Raw genomic sequence first — 10,369 nt, 5'->3', positions numbered from 1 at the left:
CTGGGGATAACTGGTTCTGTACTGGGGATAACTGTTCTGGTTCTGTACTGGGGATAACTGGTTCTGGTTCTGTACTGGGGATAACTGGTTTTGTACTGGGGGTAACTGGTTCTGGTTCTGTACTGGGGATAACTGTTCTGGTTCTGTACTGGGGATAACTGGTTCTGGTTCTGTACTGGGGATAACTGGTTCTGTACTGGGGATAACTGGTTCTGGTTCTGTACTGGGGATAACTGTTCTGGTTCTGTACTGGGGATAACTGGTTTTGTACTGGGGATAACTGGTTCTGGTTCTGTACTGGGGATAACTGGTTTTGTACTGGGGATAACTGGTTCTGGTTCTGTACTGGGGATAACTGGTTCTGTACTGGGGATAACTGGTTCTGGTTCTGTACTGGGGATAACTGGTTCTGGTTCTGTACTGGGGATAACTGGTTCTGTACTGGGGATAACTGGTTCTGGTTCTGTACTGGGGATAACTGTTCTGGTTCTGTACTGGGGATAACTGGTTTTGTACTGGGGATAACTGGTTCTGGTTCTGTACTGGGGATAACTGTTCTGGTTCTGTACTGGGGATAACTGGTTCTGTACTGGGGATAACTGGTTCTGGTTCTGTACTGGGGATAACTGTTTCTGTACTGGGGATAACTGTTCTGGTTCTGTACTGGGGATAACTGTTCTGGTTCTGTACTGGGGATAACTGGTTTTGTACTGGGGATAACTGGTTCTGGTTCTGTACTGGGGATAACTGTTCTGGTTCTGTACTGGGGATAACTGGTTCTGGTTCTGTACTGGGGATAACTGGTTCTGTACTGGGGATAACTGGTTCTGTACTGGGGATAACTGTTCTGGTTCTGTACTGGGGATAACTGGTTTTGTACTGGGGATAACTGGTTCTGGTTCTGTACTGGGGATAACTGGTTCTGTACTGGGCATAACTGGTTTTGTACTGGGGATAACTGGTTCTGGTTCTGTACTGGGGATAACTGGTTCTGTACTGGGGATAACTGGTTCTGTACTGGGGATAACTGGTTCTGGTTCTGTACTGGGGATAACTGGTTCTGGTTCTGTACTGGGGATAACTGGTTCTGTACTGGGGATAACTGGTTCTGGTTCTGTACTGGGGATAACTGTTCTGGTTCTGTACTGGGGATAACTGGTTCTGGTTCTGTACTGGGGATAACTGTTCTGGTTCTGTACTGGGGATAACTGGTTCTGTACTGGGGATAACTGGTTCTGGTTCTGTACTGGGGATAACTGTTTCTGTACTGGGGATAACTGGTTCTGGTTCTGTACTGGGGATAACTGGTTCTGTACTGGGGATAACTGGTTCTGTACTGGGGATAACTGGTTCTGGTTCTGTACTGGGGATAACTGGTTCTGGTTCTGTACTGGGGATAACTGGTTCTGTACTGGGGATAACTGGTTCTGTACTGGGGATAACTGGTTCTGGTTCTGTACTGGGGATAACTGGTCTGGTTCTGTACTGGGGATAACTGGTTCTGGTTCTGTACTGGGGATAACTGGTTCTGGTTCTGTACTGGGGATAACTGGTTCTGGTTCTGTACTGGGGATAACTGTTCTGGTTCTGTACTGGGGATAACTGGTTCTGTGCTGGGGATAACTGGTTCTGGTTCTGTACTGGGGATAACTGTTCTGGTTCTGTACTGGGGATAACTGGTTCTGTACTGGGGATAACTGGTTCTGGTTCTGTACTGGGGATAACTGGTTCTGTACTGGGGATAACTGGTTCTGGTTCTGTACTGGGGATAACTGGTTCTGTACTGGGGATAACTAGTTTTGTACTGGGGATAACTGGTTCAGGTTCTAGGAGAACAGCCCACCAACCCACCAGGCAACGGCCACCCCATCATGAGTTGAGTGCAGGAATGTTTTAAAATCCCTGTCTGAAAATACTTTTACATAGATTCCTGTTTGTATCAGCTACTAATAATATTATCTGAAAAATACTTTATTTTATTTTACTTTATTTTATTTTATTTTATTGCCACTTTAGGCCGCTAGGTGGCGGTAATGGTGTAATTCATTGTTTACAAACCGCTGTTAAAACACATTGAGAAGAAGAATTTGCATCTAAACTGAGCTGCGTGCGAACATCTTATCAGGTAAACACGAATTAATCCTCTACGGTAATGAGCGGGCTGGTTTATTATTTAATTACAGTGAATTTTTGTGTTTTTCCCTTTCGCAAAGGTGTTTTAGAAGCTTCCGTTTTCCAGGTGAGGAAGGTTGGTTAGCTAGCGTTAGCACCGGGGTCGTGCCGAGAAAAGCACCCCTGCCGTGAAAATCCCCTCTCAGTGACCCTTACCAAAAGCCTGAACCAACCTGCTGATAAAAAGAAATACATATATATTATATATATTACACAGGGAAAAAAAGCTTAAATTGTCTGTATATGGTCATACAGAAGTAATAGAACCAGGACCAACGGGGACAGATTTACTGGGAGGGGGTGCATATCTGCCAGAATATGCACCCCCTCCTATATCTGACTCCAAGTCACTTGCAGCCCCCAAATTCACAACAGTTATTATACTCAGACCATGATCAAAAGATCAAAGTGCTGGGACTAAAGCTGGGCTCACACCAAACGATTTTCACGGTCGCAGACTAAAAACGGAGGTCTTTAGGAAATCTTAGGAGTTTTGCTGGAGTCACAGCGCGCTCCCGTCATCTCCATCGTTAGGTGTGAGCTGGTAATCTGGCTGTTTAACGTCAATCTTTCTCCAGTCTTGGATCTGTGACAATTTCTAACATGTTAGATATTATCGCAAGTCGCAGTGACGAAACACGATCAACAACCAATAGATGAGCTCTGACAAAAGCAGAAACAGGAATCCCGACATTCAGACCACCGGCAAAAAAGGACGGGGGGGACAAGAAGCGGTGATGAAACGTCGTCGGTGGAGCGTCCAGAAAGAGGAGCGGATGTTATTAAGATGTAAACGTCTGCTGTGGATCATTTATGTGTTACAGTATAATGATCTAACAAATAAGAGAATAAAAACTCGTTCATCCCTCCAGATTCTGATGAGTCGGTGTAACACCTGGTGGAGATGAAGAGCCACACTTAATAATGATGATGTGTAATTCCCTCCTGGAGGGAAACTCTCCCCTTGTTTGCTTTACTGTGTGCAGATCAGCCCTGTTCCATATCAACTGTCCAACATGTCACAAAAAATGCTAAAAGAATCTAGTTGCAGTCTTGTAATTTGTGACCCTATAGATTCACAGTCTTTGTCAAATCTCAGGCTGAGACTAGGCTGAGACTTAAGACTCTAAACATTGGTCTTTAGATGTGAGCTGGTAGTCTTTCAGAGTCTTGTGCAAATCTTTTAAAAGTCTTCAGGTGTAAGCCCAGCCTAACAGCGACAGATTTACTGGGCGCTGCCAGAATATGCACCGCCCCAGCAAAGCTGTCCCCGTTAGTCTTATTATTTCTGTGTGACCATATACAAACCATTTAAGCTTTTTTGTGTCATTGAGAGGGGGGGCATTTCACAGCAGGGGTGCTTTTTTCAGCACAACAGGGTTTATGCTCCGATTTCACTGCTGTGAATTCACTGTTTTCCATGGATAGAAATACGCCACATGAACCAGAACATGTCAGTGATGAAGATGCTGTTGCCACGTAAACAGCATCTTCTTATCACGTCATCTAGAAACTGGGCTCGAGCTTTGTGGACGATGTGCTAAACACGTACAGAAACAACCGTGTGTTTAGTGTGAGGTTTAAGTCAGAAAAATACCTGCGATCATTCGTGCCAGCAGCCTCCATCCTCCGGAACAAAACACGAAACTCCGCAAATTAAACATGATTATTGTTTTCCTTTTTAAAAATACTGTAACACTGTCATTTGATTTTATTTAATTAAACACAAATTTAATTTAAATTCAGCTCAGAATGGGATATACTTTATTGTTATTACACATCAGTGTGTAAGGAAATTAAGGTGTGTAAGTGTGCAAACCAAAATAAGTAGCAATGAGAGAAAATGAAAGGATGTTAGAATAGGTAATTAAATAAGTGTAACGCTGTCCTTCAATCATTGCACAAACAGAATGTTAAACTCCAGCAGAGGTATATATGTGTGACGTTGACATAATAGTCTACATTGCATAAAGAGGATACAGTGAGTTCTTGAGAGGAGGGTATGCATGCAAAGGGAAAAAGATCTCGGCCATCCTGATAGATGATGACTGGATTCCATGCACTGTGAACACCTTCCTGGTCTTGATATCGGTGGCTTCCACGTCCTGCACAGGCTGTTATACCAGCTGGGTGTCTGATAGCTGACATCCATGCTGATGACTTTGACTTCACTCCTCCCACTGGGCCACTGTTTCTCGTATGGGGGTACACGTACCCCTACGGGTACTTGGAGACACTCCGGGAAGAACATTTAAAAATGTTTACACAAATGGTGTCAATTTAAAATGAATGATAATCATGTAATATCAGTGAATATAGATGTTTATAAACTAAACCTTATATGTAATATTCGGGTTGTATTGTAAAAACAGGTCACCGCTATACCTGGAATCATCCTTAATAAAGTCACCAGCCAATCATTTTTAACCTCGAAAACTAGGTTTCAGTCCCATCATCATCACAGCTGAAAACACAGTCAAGAGCCAAAAAGGTAAAAACGTAAATGTTCTATGGAGATTTCCATCTCTGAGCTGCAGCCCAGTGAGTAGAAAGTAGCTAACAGCATCATGAGACCAGAACATCTCCATCATCATGAGACCAGAACATCTCCATCATCATGAACCAGAACATCTCCATCATCATGAGACCAGAACATCTCCATCATCATGAACCAGAACATCTCCATCATCATGAACCAGAACATCTCCATCATCATGAGACCAGAACATCTCCATCATCATGAACCAGAACATCTCCATCATCATGAGACCAGAACATCTCCATCATCATGAACCAGAACATCTCCATCATCATGAACCAGAACATCTCCATCATCATGAGACCAGAACATCTCCATCATCATGAGACCAGAACATCTCCATCATCATGAACCAGAACATCTCCATCATCATGAGACCAGAACATCTCCATCATCATGAGACCAGAACATCTCCATCATCATGAACCAGAACATCTCCATCATCATGAACCAGAACATCTCCATCATCATGAGACCAGAACATCTCCATCATCATGAACCAGAACATCTCCATCATCATGAGACCAGAACATCTCCATTATCATGAACCAGAACATCTCCATCATTATGAACCAGAACATCTCCATCATCATGAGACCAGAACATCTCCATCATCATGAACCAGAACATCTCCATCATCATGAACCAGAACATCTCCATCATCATGAACCAGAACATCTCCATCATCATGAACCAGAACATCTCCATCATCATGAACCAGAACATCTCCATCATCATGAGACCAGAACATCTCCATCATCATGAGACCAGAACATCTCCATCATCATGAGACCAGAACATCTCCATCATCATGAACCAGAACATCTCCATCATCATGAGACCAGAACATCTCCATCATCATGAGACCAGAACATCTCCATCATCATGAGACCAGACATCTCCATCATCATGAACCAGAACATCTCCATCATCATGAGACCAGAACATCTCCATCATCATGAACCAGAACATCTCCATCATCATGAACCAGAACATCTCCATCATCATGAGACCAGAACATCTCCATCATTATGAACCAGAACATCTCCATCATCATGAACCAGAACATCTCCATCATCATGAACCAGAACATCTCCATCATCATGAACCAGAACATCTCCATCATCATGAACCAGAACATCTCCATCATCATGAGACCAGAACATCTCCATCATCATGAGACCAGAACATCTCCATCATCATGAGACCAGAACATCTCCATCATCATGAACCAGAACATCTCCATCATCATGAGACCAGAACATCTCCATCATCATGAGACCAGAACATCTCCATCATCATGAGACCAGAACATCTCCATCGTCATGAGACCAGAACATCTCCATCATCATGAGACCAGAACATCTCCATCATCATGAACCAGAACATCTCCATCATCATGAGACCAGAACATCTCCATCATCATGAAGATAGAACATCTCCATCATCATGAGACCAGAACATCTCCATCATCATGAACCAGAACATCTCCATCATCATGAACCAGAACATCTCCATCATCATGAGACCAGAACATCTCCATCATCATGAACCAGAACATCTCCATCATCATGAGACCAGAACATCTCCATCATCATGAACCAGAACATCTCCATCATCATGAGACCAGAACATCTCCATCATCATGAACCAGAACATCTCCATCATCATGAACCAGAACATCTCCATCTTCATGAGACCAGAACATCTCCATCATCATGAGACCAGAACATCTCCATCATCATGAACCAGAACATCTCCATCATCATGAGACCAGAACATCTCCATCATCATGAGACCAGAACATCTCCATCATCATGAGACCAGAACATCTCCATCATCATGAACCAGAACATCTCCATCATCATGAGACCAGAACATCTCCATCATCATGAGACCAGAACATCTCCATCATCATGAGACCAGAACATCTCCATCATCATGAACCAGAACATCTCCATCATCATGAGACCAGAACATCTCCATCATCATGAACCAGAACATCTCCATCATCATGAAGATAGAACATCTCCATCGTCATGAGACCAGAACATCTCCATCATCATGAGACCAGAACATCTCCATCATCATGAACCAGAACATCTCCATCATCATGAACCAGAACATCTCCATCATCATGAAGATAGAACATCTCCATCATCATGAGACCAGAACATCTCCATCATCATGAACCAGAACATCTCCATCATCATGAGACTAGAACATCTCCATCATCATGAGACCAGAACATCTCCATCATCATGAAACCAGAACATCTCCATCATCATGAAGATAGAACATCTCCATCATCATGAACCAGAACATCTCCATCATCATGAAGATAGAACATCTCCATCATCATGAGACCAGAACATCTCCATCATCATGAAGCAGAACATCTCCATCATCATGAACCAGAACATCTCCATCGTCATGAACCAGAACATCTCCATCATCATGAGACCAGAACATCTCCATCATCATGAGACCAGAACATCTCCATCGTCATGAACCAGAACATCTCCATCATCATGAGACCAGAACATCTCCATCATCATGAAGATCTCCTGCCACGTTGGGAGGTGTTTGTAGGACATTTATTGAAGACTTGCTGAAGTCCTTCACCACATCGTCTAAAGTGCTGGAGTCTTCTTCTGTGGTGTTTTTTGCTGGTAGCTGAGAGCAGAAGGGTGGATGATGTGAGAAGAAGTCCTCCTGCTGCTGATGATGTTCTTGGCTGAAAAATGACTCCATATGGTGAAAAATGCAGAAATGAGTTTGAGGAGCTTAATTAATCTGACGTGTGTGTGATTTTTTAAATATGTTATATATTGTGTTTTTCCTGAAGTGTCCATCAGACCGCTCATGTCCCACTGATCCATGTCCAGACCACCACAGCATGCTCTCATTTTATTTGAGCTCATCATGACTTTTAGTTAGCTCGTTGTTTTGTGCAGATTTAGGATTAATTTTCATTCTTACGCCATAAAATGTGACTTGTTTTAAACCAAGAAAAAAGAAAAGTGTGTTTGTTACTGTAGAGACTGCGTCCCGACACTCCAACAGAGACGGTGCAAAACCAGCTGAAAGCCGGATATAGAAGTCTGAATGTTGAGAGTAAGCTAACGTCAACGTTGCCTGTGTCTGAACGGCATAGTAGCCTTCAACGCCCCCTCAGACTGGGAGACATGGATGCGTAGCTAACTTTGTGTTTCGGTGCAGGAAGCTTCACCAGACCGATATTCCGTAAACGCAGCAGGACCGAGCCAAGAAGATCCGAGGAAACGCTGTAGATGGCGGGCTTCCTGGACAACTTCCGCTGGCCAGAGTGCGAATGCATTGACTGGGGGGAGAGGAGGAACGCTGTGGCCTCTGTGGTGGCGGGAGTTCTGGTGAGTCTATGTAAAAGCGACTAGATCATCTCCCCAAGACCAGGATATGATAAACTAACCAACTAAACAAGAACCAGGTTAAACTGGGAATTTAGCTCTTTGTTACAAAGACTCATCATTTGTTCCCATTTCATTAAAAACCAGCAAAGATCAGTTTGACAGACAGAAGACAGCATTTCTGTCTTTCAACAGGTCTGGCGGAGGGATGGATCCTCCCCAGAACCCGGACCTCCACGGGTCTGATGGAGGGACGGCTCCTCCCCAGAACCCGGACCTCCACTGGTCAGATGGAGGGCTGAATCCTCCCCAGAACCCGGACCTCCACGGGTCTGATGGAGGGACGGATCCTCCCCAGAACCTGGACCTCCACTGGTCAGATGGAGGGACGGATCCTCCCCAGAACCCGGACCTCCACTGGTCAGATGGAGGGCTGAATCCTCCCCAGAACCCGGACCTCCACGGGTCTGATGGAGGGACGGATCCTCCCCAGAACCCAGACCTCCACTGGTCAGATGGAGGGACGGATCCTCCCCAGAACCCGACCTCCACGGGTCTGATGGAGGGACGGATCCTCCCCAGAACCCGGACCTTCACTGGTCAGATGGAGGGATGGATCCTCCCCAGAACCTGGACCTCCACGGGTCTGATGGAGGCATGGATCCTCCCCAAAACCCGGACCTCCATGGGTCTGATGGAGGGACGGATCCTCGCAAGAACCCGGACATCCACTGGTCAGATGGAGGGCTGAATCCTCCCCAGAACCCGGACCTCCACGGGTCTGATGGAGGGACGGATCCTCCCCAGAACCCGGACCTCCACGGGTCTGATTGAGGGACGGATCTTCCCCAGAACCTGGACCTCCACGGGTCAGATGGAGGGACGGAACCTCCCCAGAACCCGGACCTCCACTGGTCAGATGGAGGGACGGATCCTCCCCAGAACCTGGACCTCCACCGGTCAGATGGAGGGACGGAACCTCCCCAGAACCCGGACCTCCACCGGTCAGATGGAGGGACGGATCCTCCCCAGAACCCGGACCTCCACGGGTCTGATGGTGGGACGGATCCTCCCCAGAACCCGGACCTCCACGGGTCTGATTGAGGGACGGATCTTCCCCAGAACCTTGACCTCCACGGGTCTGATGGAGGCATGGATCCTCCCCAAAACCCGGACCTCCATGGGTCTGATGGAGGGACGGATCCTCCCCAGAACCTGGACCTCCACGGGTCAGATGGAGGGACGGAACCTCCCCAGAACCCGGACCTCCACTGGTCTGATGGAGGGACGGATCCTCCCCAGAACCTGGACCTCCACCGGTCAGATGGAGGGACGGATCCTCCCCAGAACCCGGACCTCCACGGGTCTGATGGTGGGACGGATCCTCCCCAGAACCCAGACCTCCACAGGTCAGATGGACTCAGACTAGCTGGTAAGCTCACCTGGCAGGGCATCTGTCTCTCATGTGGGAGACAAGAGTTGGAATCCCACAGGGGGTGAATATGAACACCTGGTAGTTGGGCCTTAGGCAAGGCCATCTCCATCCCTTAACGCCACTGTATAACCACTGTCACTTTGGAGAAGAGCATCTGTAATGTAATAAATATTCAGTTTAAGATCCTCAAATCTGGACCGACTCTTGTTCTGTTTCACCAACATTTAGAGATTGTTTGTATTTTAGGCCTATGAAAAGGACCAGTCTGCACCCTGACCTCATCCATCCATGTCGGACTTCAGCTCTTTTCTCTCCTTCAGTTCTTCACAGGGTGGTGGATCATGATAGATGCCGCGGTGACGTATCCATCCCAGGAGCAGATGAACCACGCCTTCCACACATGTGGCGTCTTTTCCACCATAGCATTCTTCATGTAAGTGTTGGACTCATAGAGCAGCTCTGAGTGGAGGAAGTTAATTAAGGCATTAATTCACTTTACTGGAACATTTTAGATTAGAATAAAAAACATTGATTACTGATTATTTTTGGTTATGGATTGGCACATTTAACCCTTAAACCTCCATCAGATCTCCCCCAGGTCTATCTCTGCTACCAAACCCAGTGTCTCAGCAGTGGTAGTGTTTCGCTCTGTGGGGTAAATGTGATGGATATTTTACCCTTTAGGTGATCTACGGAGGTTTTCCTGGTATTTCTATTCCGTCCAGGAGGTTTACAATCCAGCCACTAAATGTAGTTTTATTCAGAGACTCTATCTGGTAAATCCACAATGATCCATGATAACAGCATTATTTATCACATTTCACCATAAAAACA

General features: G+C 45.7%; 1 protein-coding gene across 1 annotated transcript in view; it reads left to right on the top strand.

The window, feature by feature from the left end:
- The first annotated feature begins 1,735 nt into the window (after positions 1–1,735).
- LOC121650026 (transmembrane protein 50B) overlaps positions 1,736–10,369 on the top strand; it is a 30,684-nt gene continuing 22,050 nt past the window's right edge. The window contains exons 1-3 of the mRNA XM_042001260.1: positions 1,736–2,125; positions 7,934–8,103; positions 9,856–9,968. Coding sequence (XP_041857194.1) covers positions 8,005–8,103; positions 9,856–9,968 — 212 coding nt within the window. The 5' untranslated portion in view covers positions 1,736–2,125; positions 7,934–8,004. The remainder of the gene's footprint in view (positions 2,126–7,933; positions 8,104–9,855; positions 9,969–10,369) is intronic.

This window comes from Melanotaenia boesemani, chromosome 12 (genome assembly GCF_017639745.1).
Source record: "Melanotaenia boesemani isolate fMelBoe1 chromosome 12, fMelBoe1.pri, whole genome shotgun sequence".
NCBI classification, from domain to species: domain Eukaryota; kingdom Metazoa; phylum Chordata; class Actinopteri; order Atheriniformes; family Melanotaeniidae; genus Melanotaenia; species Melanotaenia boesemani.
The sequence above is the reverse complement of the archived record's forward strand: the minus strand, read 5'-3'. Positions and strand labels throughout refer to the sequence as shown.